Genomic DNA, 19,546 nt, shown 5'->3' with positions numbered 1-19,546 from the left:
GTCTCCAAATTCTTGACATACATCCAAGAGTCCTGGAGCCGTGCCTAGGGCAAGTGCCAGATGGCTTCACCCCTAGCCCAGCCCACCTGAAAGGGAGACCCTGAGCTTCTCCTCTGTATTCTTCCACGACACTCTCAGGACTACTTTACTTCTGGTCACCAAATGTGTGGGGGATTTTCCCACACAGAGCAATTCTCCAACTCTCCTGTGGACACCAGCTGGGTGTCCTACAATTTAACTCAATTCTGACACTATCTACCTAGAGATCCCACAGGTTAAGGGCCCAGTCCCACAAGACTGCCCCCACTTCAGATGCCAATCTCAAGTCCAGGTTGTCACCTGTGCTTCGGACCGCTGGCTATAAGCCAGAGGTTCCCACAGCCCCCTCCTCAGATTTAATCATTTGCTAGAGGGGGTCACAGAATTCAGAGAAACAGTTTACTTACTGGATTACCAGTTTATTAGAAAGGATGCAAATCAGGAACAGCCAGATGGAAGAGATGCCTAGACAAGGTACAGGCATGGGAACTCCACGCCCTCTCTGGGCACACTACCCTCCCAGCACCTCCACGTGTTCAGCAACCTCGAAGCTCTCTGAACCTCGTCCTTTTGGTTTTTATGGAGACTTCATTACATAGGCATGACTGATTAAACCATTGGTCATTGGTGATCACTCCCAGGAGGTCAAGGGTGGCGTGGGGGTGGGGGTAAGGCTGGAAGTTCCAACCTTCCAATCACATGGCTCATTCCCCTGGCAACCAGTTCCCTATCCTTAGGTGCTTTCCAAAAGTCACCTCATTAACAAAACTAGGTGTCGTTGAAAGGGGCTTGTTATAAATAACAGAAGACACTTGTATTGCTCTTATTACTTAGGAAATTCCAAGGGTTTTAGGACCTTTGTGCCAGGAAAGGAGATGAAGACCAAATATGTATTTCTTATTATAAATCACAAAATCACACCACTAGTCTCAGGCAGAACTTCATCCTTGGGGCACAACTCCCAAAGCTCCCACATGATTCCTCTGGAGTCACAGGGCAGGCTCCCTAGTGGGCCTGCCTGGGGCCTCTGACACACCTTCTTCTGGATGGTGGGCCCATGGGAAGGGAGGGAGACCCTGGGCAATCCTGTGATTGGAGGTGTCCAGAGTCCCAGAGCTCCACTTTCTGGCTTAAGAGAGCAGCTCCACTCCTACTACCTCCGGCTGGAGATTTAAGACAGGAAAGTCACTTGGCAGGTCTATGCCAACCAGAGGAGCACCACAGCAGATCTGAGGCTAGAGCCCAGTCCTAAGTAGAGAGGGAAGGGAAAAGGTCATTTAGGGACAGGAAAAGTATCTTTTTCCTGCCCCGACCTGCAATGGAATGCCCAGGAATGGGGCTTGTTCCCTGGGTCCTTCTGCCCCCACCTACCATGACCTAAAGTCTCAACCTGCATGCCCCGCACTGCTTCACCTGCAGCCCTCCCGCTTTGCTGTCCTTTCTGGCTCCCCACTGTCCTTCTCTGGCTGCTCACAGTCCGTCTGTCTCTTCTTCCTCACCTCTCCAGACCCTGGGGATTCCAGGCTTCCAAGCCCTGCCAAGATCTGGCTGCCAGCTTCAGGCACAGGGGTGGCTCAGCCTCAGCCAGCTGCTGAAGCCTTTCCAGGTCATTCTCTCCACCCAAAGGAAACCCGTTCACCTCTAGAATCACATCTCCCATTTGCAGCCCTGCCCGGGCAGCTGAGCTTCCTAGGGTCACCTGGTGGTGTAGAGGGGGATACAGAACATGGAACATCATGGAAAAGTTTGCTGGGCACTCCAAGGCTCTGGGAGGGAAACAGAGGAAGGCTCATCAGGAGGCAAATGATGGAAAGGATCTAAGATCCATGGGGCATCCATCACCTGGGAGATGAAGACACAAGGCCCACTGGCTACACAGCTGAGTCGGAAGCCATAGCCACCACCAGGCCCAGGGTACAGGAAGCACTGGCGGGAGCCACATGAGTCTGGAGGCATGGCTATGTCTTCAACTGGTGGGTTCTTGGTCTCAACCAGAGAGGCTGAGCAGGTGTCCTGGGGAGACGCAGAAGTCTCTGTGCTTTCCAAGAAGAGGAGTGGGGACAAGCGAACCTGGAAGGAGGCAGATGGGACAAAACTGTTGCTTCCCCTTCCACCTGAGCCCTGCTCCATTCCTCCCCCACCCTAGCCCCTGCCCCTCAGCTCGCACCATGCTGAAGAAGCGGTCAGCCTCAGGGTCGACGACAGTGAGGAAGACACAGGAGCCCTGCGCCCGGATCCTGGACACTGTCTCCTCATGGCCCAGCCCTTCCACGCTCTCCCCAGCCACAGCCACCAGCCGGTCCCCAGCCTGCATCCCGGCCTTCTCGGCTGGCAGTCCTGGGTCCACCTCCCACAGGAACTGCCCTGGGACATAGACATCTTCACTGCTCCTCCCTACTTACCCCCAGTGCCAGCCCAGGCCACCATGTGCACATTGGGGGACTGACCAGGGAGTACACGGAGGCGGAGGCTCAGGGCTGGGGCTCAGACAGGGACACCACTCATACTGAGAGGCGTATGTATACACTCGTGTGCCCACCCCAAGGCCCACTTTCCCTACCCACCCCCAGGGCCCCACTCACCAAGGTGACCATCAAGGCCCTTTTCCTCTCGGAGCAGGAACCCAAAGCCCTGGGGCCCTTTCTCTAGGTGCAGACAGCGGGGCTTGGTGGGCAGTGCCCAGCCCTCTGCCAGGGGTGCAGCCAGAGGCATTCCCAGCTGGCGACATTTTTCCTCCACCTCTGGCCCTGCCACCAGCAGGGTCACCTGCTCTCCACTCTGCCGAAGCTGTGGGGGACCAGCATAGCATCAGCTCAACCACCTGGGTAGGGAGGGCAGAAGCAGCATCTCCTCACAGCGCCTCATATTCCCAGACCCAGGCCTGAGGCACTGGGGAGGCGAAGGAAGAGAGGGGCCTAGCACAAGCTGTAAAGGGAAGGATGGTGGTGACGGGGGTACAAGATCAGATCAGGGGAAGAGGTGCGTGGGGTGGGAGTCTGCTTGCGGAGGCAGGGGCCCCAGGCCCAGATGGGTGGAGGATGAGTGGGGAAGCAGGCAGCCATACCTTCCTCCTTAGCTGGTTATGAGTGAACTTCTCCACACTGACCCCATTCACTTCTAGCAGTCGGGCCCCAGGGGGCACCCCTGCCCGCTCAGCTGCTCCTCCAGTAGTTAGCACCAACCAGAAAGGCCCCCGATGTCCTGGAAGCCAAAAAAAAAAAAGCAAGTTTCAGTCTGCTGCCTGCCTGGAACGGGACTGAGATCCCCATCCTGACCTCCCTCCCGAGCCTCTAAGCTCACCCTGGGTGAGACTGAAGCCAAAGCCACCCTCATCTTTCACTATGTGGCATAGCCGGGGCCGGACCCCCGGGCCAAGAGTAGGACAGAGGCAGGCATCATTTCCCTGTTGAGCTCGGGCCACATCATGCACATGCTGCGCCAAAACCGTCAGCAACACCCGAGGACCACTGGCCCGGATGCGGCGTACCACCTAAGCAGAGGGCACACGGGGTGAGGGTGAGGCTGGCCCCTCTTGCCAACTCCCCCTCCCTGGAACCTACATTTTCCACCATGGGAACCACCTTTCTGGATGCCTTCACCCAACTGTTCTGGCCTGGGCACCCCTAAATTCTGGCAAGTGGGGGAAATTGAGGCTTGGGTCCTGCCCCCATATACCCAGGGAGGTGACCAACCAGCTTTTCTCTCCTTGAGGTACTATGGAACATTCTCCTGTACCACAGGGAGTCCCAGCCCAACCTCACCACTGCATGGTCTTCACGTTCCACGACATGGCTGTTCACCCCTAGGATCCGGTCTCCTGCCCGAAGACCCTGGCGCTGGGCAGAGGTGCCTGGCTCCACCATGCTCACCACATGCCCAGCCCTGCCCAGCTCCTGCTGCAGGTGGAAGCCAAAAGTTCTGCCCTTCTCCTTGCTCAGCAGACAGAAACGAGGCCGCTCCAGACTCCAGAGTTCTGGAGGGGGAGGTGGGCAGCAGAAAAGGGAGAGGAGAAGGGATGTGACCCAAGTACTAGCCACCTTGTGCCTGGCAGAGCCTGCCCCCGTGATAGGGCACCAGGCGGGCTTTCTACCCGGTTGGGTGTTGAGCAGCGGAGCTGAACATCACTTGAACGGAGTGGCTGGGACAGAAGGAAATGCCCCGCCCCCTCCTCCGCCCACGTAGCTACTCCCCACCAAGGCTGTCATCAGACTGAGACCGAGTGAGTGGTTACCAAGGAGATGGGAGGCTGTGTGGAGCGCTAGTGTCTCTGGGGAAAGAGAATGGTTGCCTAGGGGGCAAGGGGATTACCAGAGGGGTCGTGGTCTTCTGCCAGGGAGAGGACGGGATTATCAATGCCCAGCTTTGGGTTAAACTCAAACTTCCTGCAAAGAGGCAAGGGATGTAGGCAGGAGAAAGCTGCCATCTGGACTTGGATCTTAGGCTCTACTTGACGTGCTAATGCCAACTGAAGAGCTCCCCACCTTCGATTCCCTACCCCCCTCCCCAACGCTTCACAGCATGGCACTTACAGAGTTAACGAGGCTGTGTCCTGAAGATCTGCTGGGCAGAGAAAGGGTGTGGGGAGGAGAGGCGCCTTCTAGCCCCTAGACTCTTCTCCCACGGTTATGAAAGGACTTAAGGGAACCCCAAACTCAGGTCTTGCCTGCTCTGTTCTGCTCCAAAAGGATCTTCCCTTCTCCTCCCTTCCCCTTCCCTCCTGTCCTTGGCACAGAAATCTGAGCATATCAGTACAGGGCGTGGACCAGGAAGACAGATTTGTCCACTCACCTCTTCCTAACTGCCAGTCTATTTGCCAGGGGCTCCAAGCCCCAACATCAAGCGTGCCCTGGACCCACAGCCTCAGCCTCCCAATCTGCCCCCTGACAGCCCTGATATCCCCTCCGGAGGAGTTCTCCCCGCCTCCTACCTGCAGCTGCCTCCATAGTTGAAGCAACCACCCAGTGCTCCAGGTAGGGACAAGGTCCATTGAAACCAGATGACCCTCCCACCTACCTCCCCATGTCCCGCCTCCTCGAAGACACTGCCTTGGAAGCAGTGGGGTAATGGTTAACGGGGGAGAGAGAGTCTTATCCTCTGGGGAAGTGTATGTGTTCCTCCCGCCCCCGTTCCTGGGCCCCAACTTTATCCAGAGACCCTGCGGCTGTCCCAGCTCCCTCGCTGTGCAGAGAAAGGTAGATTGCTGGTCACTGTAATTCCAAGCCTGGGATAAGTATGAAAAGGGTCATAGGAGCCCCATGGCCCAGCATGGCCTCCCCCCTACCTCAATATTTTGTTCTTGCCCAACCCCCCAGCACTCATGGCCTCTGAACCTAGTGTCCAGGAACCACTTGCAATAGACAGTGGTCAGTACTTCAACCCAAATAACCAAGAACAGTGCCCTTCCTTGAAACCACCAAGCAAGGAAGAGGCCACAGTAGGTGGAAGACACACATTTTTTTAATAGCAGCAAGTCAGTGCACATGTCCCCGGAGGCAACCGAGCAAAGGTACCGTTGTGATCAAGGTGGCGTGAGGGGGAGGAGAAAGCACCAATGAGGAAAGTGGCTGTGGGCACCCTCAGTGTCCACAGAAAGCCTAACAGCAGGAGGTGGAGGCCCTCCAGCACATCTGGATGTCAACACCCCTGGCAAGGCAGACATAGGAAGTGTGCCTCCTGGTGGCACAATCAGAGGCTCCTTGAGAGGAGAGAGAGGTGAGGTTGGTGGTGGCACTATAGGGCAATTTGGCCACCAAAATGCCACATCTTGTGGTCCTTCTAGCTGAAAGGAGAGGAGGTATCATGTTCCACGACCCTAGAAATTCCAGGCTTAGGAGCACTGGTTGGATATGCCCCAGGAGGGCAACTGGCACAGTTGTGCCCATTCCTTTGCCTCTACCCCTGAAGGGATCTTTCTAGAAGTAGTAGTGCAAGCCAGGAGGCCACAGAGAGAAGGGGCTTGGGCCGGGGGTCACACAGCTAGGTGCCTGCTGCCACTGTCTCAGCTTTCGGAGCCTCCCAGCTGCTCCAGGAGGGCCCTGACCTCGCCTTTCACTCGAAGCAGCTGGGCCTTGCGCAAAGGATTTAGGGTGGCTCCTTGGTTATCATCCAGATCCCGCAGCAGCAGCTCAAGGTGGCGCCGGACCCGGCCCTGATCCCAGCTCTTGAGGTTCCGCTGGACTTCACTGAGGATCACTGACCAGTACTCAGACACTGCTGTCCCCTCCGTCAGTGACACCACGACCCGGGCACCACCTTCAGCAGTGCCCCCCAAGTCCCGCAGGACCTGGCGGCCCTCTGGGCTCAGCTCATTGAAGTAGAGGCTAGCAGGAGAGAGAAGAATAGATGTCACTCAGCAAGGCTCTGAGAAGGAGGGCCAGGGAGGGGTAGACAGAGAGCGAGGGCATCTCACAACTCATCCCCTGGCTGCAGAAGGCCATGGGGTGAGTGTCTGCAACAAGTCAGAGAGGAAGGGCAGTGGCCAGAGGGAGGCAGGGGTTCCTAGGATTCAGTGGGGCCAGGGACAGCAGGAATGGGGCCACCAGGACCCCAGGAGGAATGGTGGTAGGATATCAGGGCAGGGTAAGTGCCGATCACAGAGGGGTGAGTTGGCCTAGAAGCAGGTCGACAAGGATCAAACAGAAGCCAGGAAGAGAGGACAGGCTCAGGCCAGGCCCACCCCCTGTGGCAGGAAAAGCACAGTGGACAGAGGGAAGGAGGACTGAAGGGCTGGGAACAGAGTCTTAGGCTGGGGTGGGGCGATGGGACCGGGGACGAGACTTACTGTAGCAGCTCCAGAGAAGGGTGCTCCCGGGCAGCCTTGGCCAGGGCCAGGGCCGCAGCGTCGCCAGCGCCATTGTAGGCCACGTTCAGCTCCTGCAGCTGTCGGTTACAGTTCAGCCGGGCAGCCAGCAGCTCCAGGCCCTCGTCCCCAAGGCCAGTGTGCAGCAGGGACAGGTGTGTCAGTGAGGTGTTCCCTGCCAGCCCCTCTACCAGAAAGGCCACACCCGCTGCCGTCAGGGGGTTGTTGGACAGCCTACAGCCACAAGCACCCCAAGGTTATGAGGGCCCATGGCAGATGCCCTGTGCTGGGCATCGGGACTTGGGCCAAAAGGGCACACAGCCTATGGTGGAGACAAGCCTGGGCAGAGAGAACTGCAGGCCCAGGAGAAGAGGACGGAGAAACAGGGGGATGAGGGTGGCGCAGCGTAGAGGAGGGAGAGTGGGTGGAAGCTGGCTTCTCCTCTCTTTTCAGTCTCCTTTCTGACTCCCTTCACCCCTCTCCCCTTCTTCTTAATCCTTACCACTTGCCTTCCTCTTCCCCATCGCAGCTCCTCCCCAGACCCCAGTTCCCCATCCTTCTCACCCTCTCTCCTGTCTCTTTCCTCATCCGCCTCCTCTTTCTCCAACCAGAAATCGAGAACCCAGGCATCTGGGTTCCTAGTAAATCAGTCAACACTTTGGGAACATCTACAGAGTGCCCCGTGTTAGGGTCATCCTTGCGAGGCGACAAGGAAATCCTGGGAGGGGATTGGTGGCACAGTTACCAGGCAACCGACCTGGGTATTTTTCTCCCCCTCCCCCAGGCTGATTTTAGCCATGTGAGGGGCTTTCTTAGCACCTATTTCTGGTGGCATCTTCCCTGCCACCTGGTTGCTGCTGATACTGGAGCTGGGGGGGCAGGACAAGGTCTAGACTCCCACCCCCTTTACGACACCATGGGCGGGCCTGTGCCAGGCATATTGTGAGACAGGGAGCACCCTTGACTTTACTTAGCTGGCAACCAGGATGGCAAGAGCCTCTCTCCGGGCCCCCTCCCAGAACACTCACCGCAAGGTGGTAATTTGGCATTTGTCATGCAGCAGCAGGTCTCGAAGGTCCCTGCAGGCCTCAGGGCCCAGGCTGTTGAGTTGCAAGCTGGAGCAGAAGGTGGCGAGAGGGGAGGTAAGAAACCCAGGAAGGAGTTCAGCACCGAGCCTGCCCATCCACCATGCCCCTTCCTCACCATCCTGCCTCTGCAGTTCACACCCACCCTCACGTCTATTGCCCTTGTCACCTCCACCCACACCAGACTTCTTCATCCTACCCCTTGGCCCTTCCTCAGTACCTCTGGTTTCCCTAGCACCTTCTCTTCCCACCTCTTCACCTCCAACCATCTCCTCCTTTCCTGCCTGTGCAGGAGGACGGGTCCTCACCCCAGCTTCCGGGCACGCAGGAAGACAGGCATGAACGTGCGCAGCCCGGCAGGGTCCAGCTGGCAGGAGGCCAAGTTCACCTCGTCCAGGGCATGCCTTCCACTGCCCAGTACAGAGGCTACCACCGTGCACTTGAGGGGTGTCATGCGCACACCCGCCAGGTTGAGCTGGCGCAGAGAGCTGAGCACCTCAGCGGAGAAGCGCTGATTCTGGAACTCATAGTGGAAGAAGAGGTGGTCAAGGAGCTCTGAGGGGGGCAGCACCTGCCGGCCCAGCTTGCCCAGCTTCTTCTTGATGGCCTGGGCATTCTCCATGGCATCCAGGTTCTTGATGGGGCAGCCGAGCTGAGCCAGCACGGCCCGGTTGTGAGCAGAGAGAAGCCCTCCCATGAAAATGGGGAAAAGCTCAAAGACCTCATCCTCGGGGGGCTCATCTGGGTGACGCCGAGGGCCCTCCACGCCCAGGATACTGGCTCCCATCTGGTCTAGGACGTCGTCGTTGTAGTAGTCTTCCTCTCGGAACATCTCCAGCACCATGGCCCGGGCCACCGCCTCTCGGCTCTTACCCACCACACGCCCAAACACTCGAGGAACCACCTGGGAAAGGAAGCGGGAGGAGGGCACTGCAGCCTCCTGTGGGCCTGTTCAGCCTGCAAAGCTTGGCTGAGGATACGCTCTCTCTGACAGCTTCAGCCTCGCGATCTCCCTTGAACTTGCAGCACAATTTGTCTGATCATACTACTCCCCTCCTACAACATCTTCTGTGGCTCCCTACTGCCCACAGGGAATAGAAAACTTTTCATAATTTGGCCCCAATTTGACCTTTCTCTCAACACTTGTCTCACGTACTCCAGAAATTAGGAAATTCTTTCTTTTTCCCAAACACCTCATATATTTTCAAGCCCAGGGAGGGGTGGGAAAGAATTAGCATATTTTATGTATTCAGTTTGGTACCAAGCTAGCTTTTATAAATACATCACCATCCTCAACGTCCTCATCCTCATCACAGCAGCAATGCCTGATGTCGCCCCTATTTCCAGGCCCTGCAGGATTTGGCCCCTGCCAACCACGGTGCTTTCATCACAGGCCTCTCACCCTCACTCACTCTGCTCTTGCCCTTTTGGTTTTTCTCTTTTTTAAACTTTTTTGACAGTGCCAAGGTTTCTCTTCCTTCAAAGTGGTACCCTCTGCCTGGGGCGTTTTCCCCCAGTTCTTTTCCTGGCAAATCCTCCAGGGATCAGATTAAATGCCCTTCCTGTAGGGAGGTTTTCCTTATTCCCCCAAACAAGGTCCCCCCAACCCTTGCACACAGTCACAGCACCTGGCACTTTGCTTTCTAGGTGCTTACCACGATTTTTCATTATACACTGACCTGCTCGTGTTCAGACTGCACAATCCAAAAGGGCAGAAGCCTGGGATCGTGTTAATTGCTTTTTCCTCAGAATCTAACACATTGCCTGTCACACAGCAGGCCCTCCAATACTTGTTGGAGAAACGGGAGCTCTGCGACATTACCTCCCATCCCCGCAGTGGTTCTGAAAGGACAGGAGGGCCCTTTCCTTCGGCAAGCGGCCACGAGGTCGTTCCGTGCCTCCTCCTCTAGTGTCCAGTTTTGTCTTTTTCACTTTTTATAGGTGAGCTTCCTGCCGTGGAGGTTATGCGCCCCTCCCCCGACATTTGTCTGGTGACGGGATGAGAAAACGTCACCCTGAGAAACTGAATCCACGGGATCATGGAGGAACAGACGGGACCAGCTCTCTACTAGGCAACCCAACCTCCAAGAGGGCTTGTGGGTGTGGTGTTCATTCTCGTGCACTCTCAAACAACTGAGGGCCTTTCTGAATCCCGTCAGGAGACTGCAGCCTCTCACTGAGATCCAGGCAAGACGGGCACATTCTCAAAGGGGTGGGGTCCTCAGCGTCCTGGCTGAGGCAACAGTGTGAGAAGAAGTGGGCTGCCTGAGCCTGGTTTCATGTTTAACACACAATTAAATAGCACTAACTATGTGCCGGGTCCTGAGGATGAATACATTAATCCTCATATTAGGCCAGTGATATATATTATATTATTAACCTCACTTAACAGATAAGGACTTTGAGGCACAGAGAGGTTAAGTAACTTGTGCAAGGTCACACAGTTAGTCAGTGGTAGAGCCTGGATTTGAACCCAGGTAGCTGCCCTACTGAATCTCTATTCTTAACCCTGATGCTTTGCTATCTATGAAAAGGAAAACTTGGGCCAGCCCTGTGGGGAGTGGTTAAGTTTGCATGCTTCAGTGGCCTGGGGAACTGCAGATTTGGATCCTGGGCACAGATCAAGCCATGTTGTGGTGGTGTCCCACATACCAAAAATAGAGGAAGACCGGCTCAGCCGTTAGCTCACGGCCAATCTTCCTCACCAAAAAAAAAGGAAAACTTGGGGCCGGCTCCGTGGCCGAGTGGTTAAGTTCGCACACTCTGCTGCGGCGGCCCAGGGTTCGGATCCTGGGCGCAGACATGGCACCACTCATCAGGCCACGTTGAGGCGGCATCCTACATGCCACAACTAGAAGGACCTGCAACTAAGATATACAACTATGTACAGGGGTGGGTTTGGGGAGATAAAGCAGAAAAAAAAAAAAAGATTGGCAACAGTTGTTAGCCCAGGTGCCAATCTTTAAAAAAAAAAAAAGAAAGAACTTCTTAAAAAAAAAAAAAAAGGGAAAACTTGTTAAAATTTTGCCAGGACTGACCAGGGCTCTGCCTCCTCAGGACTAGTTACTGAAACATTCCTAGAAAGGACCAGGGTTACCTAGCAAGGCATCATAGCGTAACAGAAATATATAGAACACATCAGTAAAGTTTGGCAGAAAGAGCACAGAATTCGGAATCACAAACCTGGACTCAGACCCCAGCTATCCTACTTACTATCTGAGTGACCATGGACAAGTGGCATGGCCTCTGTGAGGCTCAGTTTCCGCATCTATAAAAGGGATGATAACAGTATTCCGTTTACAAGGCCCCTGCAGACATCAGCAGAGAGTGGGTCCTTCTTCCCCTCAAAAACTTAGTGCATCCACCCTGCTCACAGCACAGTCCTCAGGCCTGTAATTTGGTCTCTGGAGCAGACCTGCACCCCGGATGGACTGTCCTAAACCAATTACCAAAGCCATTTATCCTCCCGGCATAAAGGAATAAAATGGCATCTGCTTTATAAACCTGTCTCTGGTGATTTCGTTAGGATGAGTCATCACTCCTGGAGTCTAATCACCTCTGGGGGAGCAGACAACCAAGTTTCTGGGCCCGCAGAGCAGAGGACAGACCCTGGACTATAGTGACCCCTGCCTCCCAGCAACCAAGAGCCGGAGGAGAGGTGCCAGAAGAAAACTGTTGTCAGGGTTGTAGGATTGTTGTTAAAGTCCCTGTGCCCTCCAATTCCCCTCCCAGCCTCCAAGCCTTCCCCAGCCTGCAGCTTCTCTCTCTCCCTTCCTGCTGCCCCGATCCCACTAACAGTCAGACTGCCCAAATCTGCAAGCAGAGCCAAGTAGAGGATTCACAGCTATGCGGGAAGCAGCAGTTCCCTTCCTGGAGAGGAGCAAGGGGCGAACGGGGAACACGGGGGCCGTTACCTTGAGCAGGTTGAAGAGCAGAGGCAGGGCCCGCAGGGGCAGCAGTTTGGCCATGATGCCCAGGACCAAGCTGACATCCTCCCCCACACGGCCCACGAGCTCGGCCACTTCCTTGCCCACCCGCTGCAGAGTGGTCTTATGCAAACCCAGCACAATGTAGAGGGCAGCCAGGTATTCCTGCATGGCGGGCACGGTGAACACGAAGGTGTCCGGGTGCCCTGGCTCGATACACGGGGCCAGGAAAAACCTCAGGGCATCCCGGCGGAAGACATGCACTAGCTGAAACTCCTCTTCCGTCTTGATGCCAGCTTCCAGGCAGCCACGGACATCCTCCTCGGAGAAGTAGGTCTTGCGGGACGACACCCCCTCATAGGCCAACTTGCCCATGGTTCGGGCGGCATAGGCCATCAGGGACAACTTGGAGGAGTCAGTGCTTTCCAGCATCTCCCCACTGAAGTTTAGACGCAGGAAACTGGTGTAGATGCTCGTGAGGGTCTGTCCGACCGGCGTGGGGGCATGCAGGAAGTGCAATGTGGCACAGACAAGCCAGCAATAGGAGGGCAGGAAGCAGGCAGCAGCAATCTGGTGGTGCCCCTCCAGGTTCCGGGAGAGCATCTGCACCAGGTTGTCACGCTGAGCCGGCGTGGTGGAGACACCCGCATCCCCAGCACCGTGCCCGCAGTCTGGCTGGTTGAGGCGGATCTGGAAGTAGAGCTTCTGCAGGTTGGTATCAGAGAAGCCACAGATCTCGCCATAGCGGCCCACATACTTGCTGGGGATGCGGCCGATGGCAGAGGGCCGGGTGGTCACCAGAATGCTGGCCTGGGAAAAGCATGGTTGAGGATTAAGAAAGACCTTAGTGTTCTGATTGCCTCACTCTCCAGGGAGCCCCCGAAGACAGAGTATCCAAGGAGGAAGATGATACTAACCATAATAATTTACAATTCCCAATTACTGAGCACCTACTACGATCCAGGGCACTGCGCCTAGCTCGTAATATGCAGTATCTCATTTGATCAGTTCAACTCAAAAAGAGAAGGAAACAGAAGCTTGGGGAAGTTGTTGACTTGCTCAAAGACACACAGCTGGGAAGTAGATGGGCAGGGTTTGAATTAACCAAGAGCCCTGTGCTCCTACCCAATAAACATGCAGGCCTGTGACACAAAAATGCTTAGGGGGCAAGTCAGGGGGCAGTGGTGGCGGGGCAGGGGGCCACTCACCTTGGGCAGCATGTATTTGCGCAGTAGGTTGACCATGATGGCAGCTGGTGCCTTTGGCTCCTCAGGGTCACTGCAAAGCCCCGTGCCCGCCAACTGGAAGTTGAGGTTGAGATGCTCCAAGCCATGGAGCACAAAGAGCAGGCGGGACCCAGCAGCAGCCATCAGAGGCAGAATCTCCTTCAAGGGCGTGTAGCGCTGGGCCACAAGATGGCACAAGGAGGCCGGGGCAGGGCCCAGGGATGACAGGTCCTCGCAGGAGAAGGGGATGAGCAGCTCGAAGGCTGGCAGCCGCCCATAACACCAGTCCAGGACCATCTTGCGTACCAGTGTGCTCTTGCCTGTGCCCACCGTCCCGTACAGCACCACTGTCTGCACCCGGCGCCCACAGGCATCTGGGTCAAAGAGCTGAGACAGGGCCAGTGTGGGGAGCCTGGCTGGGGGTGGCTGATGCTCCAGGGCTAGCTCCGCCAGGGGGCGAAGCAGCTCATCAGGGGTGCTCTCACGGATCACAGGGTCTACATGGACTGTATCTAGTGCAAAGGTTGGGCCGAACTGGCGCTCTTCCCTGGGCAGCCGGCTGAACCACTCAGCTAGGTTCCGGCGGTGCCGCTGGATAGCTTCTAGATGGGAAGGCAAGGAGAACAGGTCAGGGAAACAGGCAGGGAGATGCAGAAGCTTAGGGCCAGCCAGGGTGGTGGTAGGGTGAGGCTGCAGAGTCAAGACACAGCATCAGGAGATGCAGGGCCCAGAATGGTGCTGGGCACACAGGACTCTCTCAGAAAATACAGACTGTCCAGAAAGCTTGGAGCCCCTATGGCAGAAAGTGGGGAGCCACAGGATGAGGGATGCTGAGCCTGGGCTGACTGGCTACATGGTTATCCGTATGCAATCTTCACCTGACTGCTGGACCCAGTTTGCAGAAGGTGGATGGGGATGATCTATCCTTCCCAGTGCTTTGTACACAGTAAGTGTGCATTGCAATAGTGTTGCAGGAAGGGATACACAGACAGATGGATGATGGGGCCAGGAAGGGTGGGCCCACTGATGGATGATGGCAGCGGATCTTCTATTGCTCCTTCTTCCTGCCTGCTTCTCCCTCCAGGCCCCTCCCCCTGACCCCCTACCAGGATCCCAGCCAGCCCCCCTCCTCAGGCTCACTAAGGAGCCAGTCCCTTTACCAGCTGCAGAGGTGCCCCGGAACCACTGTCCATGCCTCCCTGATGGGGGACCACTGTCTGCTGAGCTTCCATGATGGCGTATAAAGGCCCTGAGAGCAAGGAGAAGGGATGAGCCGGGGCTTGGCTACCGGGCTCAGCCTCTGCACAGGCTCTGAGTCCAGGCCTGTCTGGACTGACGGACTTCTGGCTTTCTGAGATCCAGGCCTGACCCTGGACACTCAAGTTGAGAGCCTTGTCTGACTCTCAGACCCTTCCCAGGGACTGAGGCCTCACTCCTAGCCCTCCAGCTCCCCATTGCTGCCTGCCTGCCTGGAACTCAGGCTGGCCACCACCAGACTCCACCCACTTCCCACAGGTCCTCCCTCTGGCTAACCACTGTGACTTGTGCCGTTGATGATGTAAGCCAACTTCCTCTTAGACCTGGTAGCTGACTCTGTACCCTCCCCACCTCCAGAAGACCAACCTCCCCCTCAGGGATCAAGCTCTCTCAAGGCCTGACCCTTCCCAGGCTCCTCTGCTGTGCCCAGATGTGTTCCAAGGTATGACACTGAGACCTCACCTAGGGGGCCCAAGAGGACGCTCCCTTTTAAGGGGCCAACTCCAGTGGATCAGGAAGGAGGTACGTTCATCTACAGAGAGAAAGGAGATGAAACAGCATCCAGATCCCATTCACATTCCGCCACCAATACACAGACCCCACGTCTATATCAAATCCCCCATTATTTACTCTCATAGCATCACGTACCACCCCACTGTAGCAGTTATTATGCAATTTCATACTTCATCGTGTAATTATTTGGTTAACATTCATTTCCGTCTCACCCCTCTGCCCACCCCCCATGAGAGCAGGGATCACATCTGTTTTGGTTCATAATTATATACTTAGAACTTAGCACAGGGTCTGGCCCATGGAAGACACTCAATAAATATTTGTTGCCTGCAAAATAAAATCAGACAAGTGTTCCTGGACTTATGTAGCTACAGGGACCCTCGAAGATCACTAGTCCGACTCCTTTATTTTAGGATGGGAAAAAGGAAGCTCAGGGAGGTGAGGTGACTTACCCAAGGCCAAAAGCTACTGAACCACAGAGCTGGAGCTAGCACACCTGACGTCTGGATCCCTGCTCTCTTGCAGGCACCTTCTGGACTCTGAAGAGGAAGAGGTAAAAACAGAAACCCCTGCTTCCTGCTCACCTGCTGGCTGGAACACTCTTCCCAAACCAGGGCCCCAGGACGCCCTGGGCACATGGCGGCTCCAGCTCATGGCAGCAGGAGAGACAGTCGGAGCCCAAGGGATCTCGCACACCACCTTCTATCCTGTTCCCCTGCAGGAAGAATGGTGCAAATGGACCACACACACCCCACCTTCCCACCCCTACCTCCCCATGCAGGCCAAGGAAAGGCCTTCCTCTTGAGGAGAGTGTCAGCCTTTCCTTAAATGTCAGCATTGCCAAAGCCCTGGCCTGGCCTTCAGATCTCCTCCCTCTCCTATATCCCCCACCTGAACAATCCCAGTTTATCTCCTACCACCTATCGCCTCTCCCAGAGCTCCAGCCCAGTGAACTGCTTTCTTTAGGTGTCCTTTTTTGCTTGGCCGGCTGCAAGCAAGCTCAGGTGAGTCCTGTGTTCATTTCCAGTGGCTTTTCTGAGCCAACATTTTCCAGCAACAACTATCCGCCCCCCTCTGCCTTTTTCCCCTAGCTATCAGGTCCTTTTAGCTGAGTTTTAATGGTTTTATCATTTTATCTTCTGTGACTTTTATGTAAGCTGCCTTTGAGGCTGGCATAAATAATAAATAAATGCATGAATGAACTTCCTACTTGACATCTCCATATGGATATCCTGCCCCCCGTGCTTCAAGCTTCATGCAGGCAGAACTGAGCTCATCATGCCCCCTCCCCTTTAAGTTACTTTACTGCAGATCTCCCCAGTTGCACGACTTACGCTGGAAATCCGACCTTTGTCTTTAAATCCTCGCCCCTCCTTCAGACAGTCAACAGTCCTACTGATCGGTCCTCCCAGTGCTTTGCCAGCCCGTCCCTACTGCATCAGACGCTCCAGGACTTCCAAGGACCCCCTTTTCCTTACTGGCCTCTGCCTTCAGTCTCATCCCATTCCAATCCCTCATCCCAGCCACCACTTGTCTCCCTAAAATCCTAGGTTACTACAAAGTCCAAACACCTGGCCCACACAAGCTATTTTTCTGAGTTTGCCCTCGACTCACAGTTCACTTGCCAGGCTCACTGAATTCTTGCTCACACTTTCCTAACTTTGTTCATACACTTTCTTCAGTTTGCAATGACCTTCCTCCCTTGTCCAGATCCTACCCAATCTTTTAAGACTCTGCTCAAAGGTCCTTTCTCCTGGGAAGTCTTTCCCGATCCCTCTGAGCTCCCTTAAATGGAGCATGCTGCTGTTTGGCACCTGGTCTCCACTGAGATGTGGCTCCTTAAGGGCAGGGCAAACTTAAGGAGAATTGGCTGCATTGGGCCCACCTGCCAGCAGGGCCAACCACTGGAGGGGCGGGCTAGGGCTCAGAGCACCAGCCCCAGGGGCTGGAGAAGGGTTAAGAGAGCCATGAAGCTGAGAAAGCTGGGAGAAAGTAGGTCAAGGGGGTAAAACGAGATCCAGGGCCACTGATTCAAGATGGGACTCGCGGAGGGGTCGGGGGTGGTGAGAGCAGTTCTCTGGCGATCACCCAAGTCTCTAGGGCAGTGAGAAAGGAAGGGATACAGCCACAAAGGTACGGGGGCTGTGCTCCCACAGGTCCAGCGCTCCTTGCCCCAAACTGGGTCCCAAACAGCTCTCGAGATGCAGATGGCTTCGGAGCCCAAGCGGAGAGCCGGCCAGAGTGCCCCCCACGCAGCGTACCGGCTCCGTCCTACCGTCCGGCCGCGCAGCCCCAGCGGCACTCGCCCCGGGCCCGCCCCGCGCAGCGGCCCCGCCGGGGGCGAGGGGCGACGGGGCCCGCTGGGCCTTTACCCGCGGCTGCCCAGGCCCGGAGCCCGCGGCCCGCCGGCGTCTCCCGCTTGCTCCCAGAGGCCCCGCGCGGCGCTTCCTGCCCGCCTGCATCCGGTCCTGGCAGCGGGCACCGGCGAGGGCGAGCCCGGGCGCGCGCGGCCAGTGGGGACCCGGGAGGAGGGCACAGCGAGAGGCCGGGTGCCCGGGAAGCGGGCCCGGGGCGGGGCCTCGCCTGCCCGCCCTCCAGCGCCCCGCCCTCCGCCGGGGACATCCCTGCAGCCGGGAGGGACCTGCCGCTGGGACTGCCCTCCGCAGCCTGCCAGGCGCCAGACCCGCCCGCTACCCCTCTACCACCTCCCGGGCAGGGCTCGTTGTTAGGCCCATTTTACAGATGACGGAACTGCTGCTCCGAAGGGGGCAGTGACTTGCGCAGGTAGACCCAATTAGCAAGTGGAAGAGCCAGAACAAAAATCCCCGGCCTGTGTATTCCTTCCTCATTCCTGGGCCTTCCTGAGGCACCCACCTGTCCCAAGGGCATCCTTCTCTCTGCGCCTCTTCCCCTCCTCAGCCTACTTCCTGGCAGAGATCTGAGTCAAGGCCTTCTTGAGTCCTCCCCTCTGTACCTGATTCTCTTCAGACTCCAGACCACTCCTTATGGCTTCTGGTCACTTTGGGAAGACGGGGCTGAGGGACAGCTCCTTCCCCAACCTGCTCTTCTTGTCTGGAACCCGATCATGGCCTCGCCCTAGGCTTCTTGGTCCTCAAAGCCCCCACCCTCATCGCTGTGCCTCCATACAGGGCACACCCAGGCCCCACGCAGCTGATGGAGGAGCCACCCACCACCACAGCCAGGGCACACTGCCACATGCAAACGTGTGCAATGTGCACAATAAGGAACTCATAGAGACGGGCCTCAAGGCAGGGCTGGAAAGAGGGCTTGGTGATCTCTGCCCTCCGTCTAGACTGAAGACAGTTTTGGGTTTTTTTAGGAAAATTAGCCCTGAGCTAACATCTGCCACCCTGCCAATCCTCCTCTTTTTTGCTGAGGAAGACTGGCTCTGAGCTAACATCCATGCCTATCTTCCTCTGCTTTATGTGTGGGACGCCTGCCACAGCATGGCTTGAAAAGCAGTGCGTAAGTCTGCACCCGGGATCTGGACCGCGGGCTGCCAAAGGGGAAGGTGCGAACTTAACTGCTGCGCCACCTGGCTGGCCCCTGAAGACAGTGTTAATACTTCATTTATACATGTAGACAGTTGTTCATTCACTGAACACATGGTATTGGGCTATTATCTGAGTGTCTGGGTACCTGAGTACAAGGCATGCGGGGACCAGACCATCGCAGCTCCCCTCCAGGGAGCCCAAATGATGGGACTTCAGAGGCAGCTGGAAACCTTAGGAAAGACTGGGAGGGGAAGTCACTAATGCCTCTGGCAGAGGAGGTGACGTTTGAACTGGATCTTGAAAGATAAGTCAGGGAAAGGAAGGGCATTCCAGGCAGCAGGGAAATGGCACATTTTCATTTTGAGAGAAGTACTGAAAGGGGAGTAGACTGGGAAGAGGAGAGGGGAGATAGGGAACTCTACGAATGTGGTCTCAGGGGTGACATTTCAGGCCTGGCAGACGCCTCTAGCTTCACTCTGCACACCTCGCCATGTGAGGCAGACAGGCCCCCGGCTGTAGTTACTGGAAACAGCTCAGAGCAAGTTGTTTCCCTGCCCCACCCTTCCAGCAGGTATGACAGCCATCGTAGGTGTTATTAATAACATATAATTTAACTGGCCTCTTGTAGACAGAAGGACAGTGAGTCATGCTGCAGGCCTCTGGTTGGGGCACCAGGTGCTGTCGAGCCATAGCACAGAGAACTGCCTTGGTCGTCTCTGCCCTCCAGCACCTTGCACAGACCCTGACACAGGAGGTGGTTGTGTTGAAGATGATCTCTGAGTCCGGGAATGTCTGCCTTCTGGGAGAGTGGGCCCATTTGAAGACATGTTTGGATGGGCAGAGTGCATTTATGCCCCACCTCCACAGGTTAATGGGGCTGACTGCTCCCAGTGGCAAGAACACAGTATCTTGAGAGCTTGCTCAAGTCGCTTCTCCAAACCTTAGTTTCCGTCTCTGTAAAAGGAGGAAATGATAATACTCATCCTAGCAGCCTCTTGGGATGGCTGTAAGAATCAAAAGAGCTGTCTTCACAAATACACGAGCCACTCTACAAATGTGCTCTGTGCCTGAACGGCCCTTGCTGGCTCCGGAATGGCTGTTCATCTCCTTTAGCTCCCAAGAGAACTGACAAATGTGTGAATTTATAAATGTTTTGCTCTCTCAGGAGTATCTGCATTTTAAAGGA

The 19,546-nt window shown here is 55.9% G+C and overlaps 2 protein-coding genes across 5 annotated transcripts; both read right to left on the bottom strand.

Annotated features, from left to right (window-relative positions):
* Positions 1 to 475: 475 nt before the first annotated feature.
* On the bottom strand, positions 476 to 4,983 carry NHERF4 (NHERF family PDZ scaffold protein 4). The gene is made up of 11 exons (XM_046684902.1): positions 4,967 to 4,983; positions 4,569 to 4,596; positions 4,348 to 4,421; positions 3,801 to 4,012; positions 3,340 to 3,529; positions 3,104 to 3,240; positions 2,622 to 2,826; positions 2,207 to 2,403; positions 1,882 to 2,109; positions 1,539 to 1,738; positions 476 to 1,287 (listed from the first exon to the last, which is right to left on the bottom strand). Exons 1-11 carry the CDS (start codon positions 4,980 to 4,982, stop codon positions 1,275 to 1,277), a joined length of 1,500 nt encoding a protein of 499 aa, XP_046540858.1. The 5' UTR covers position 4,983; the 3' UTR covers positions 476 to 1,274.
* Positions 4,984 to 5,478: 495 nt separating this feature from the next.
* On the bottom strand, positions 5,479 to 17,352 carry NLRX1 (NLR family member X1). 4 transcript variants are annotated; one of them, XM_046685835.1, is made up of 10 exons: positions 17,218 to 17,352; positions 15,430 to 15,560; positions 14,795 to 14,864; positions 14,236 to 14,324; positions 13,058 to 13,677; positions 11,838 to 12,659; positions 8,232 to 8,827; positions 7,867 to 7,953; positions 6,821 to 7,072; positions 5,479 to 6,359 (listed from the first exon to the last, which is right to left on the bottom strand). In XM_046685835.1, exons 2-10 carry the CDS (start codon positions 15,497 to 15,499, stop codon positions 6,038 to 6,040), a joined length of 2,928 nt encoding a protein of 975 aa, XP_046541791.1. In that variant the 5' UTR covers positions 15,500 to 15,560; positions 17,218 to 17,352; the 3' UTR covers positions 5,479 to 6,037. The 4 variants fall into 4 exon arrangements, with proteins under 4 accessions (XP_046541791.1, XP_046541789.1, XP_046541790.1 ...); XM_046685833.1 differs by having other exon boundaries at positions 17,107 to 17,329; XM_046685834.1 differs by lacking the exon at positions 17,218 to 17,352 and adding an exon at positions 16,180 to 17,098.
* Between the last annotated feature and the right edge of the window lie 2,194 nt (positions 17,353 to 19,546).

Source organism: Equus quagga, chromosome 14 (assembly GCF_021613505.1).
Source record: "Equus quagga isolate Etosha38 chromosome 14, UCLA_HA_Equagga_1.0, whole genome shotgun sequence".
Taxonomy (NCBI): Eukaryota; Metazoa; Chordata; class Mammalia; order Perissodactyla; family Equidae; genus Equus; species Equus quagga.
The sequence above is the reverse complement of the archived record's forward strand: the minus strand, read 5'-3'. Positions and strand labels throughout refer to the sequence as shown.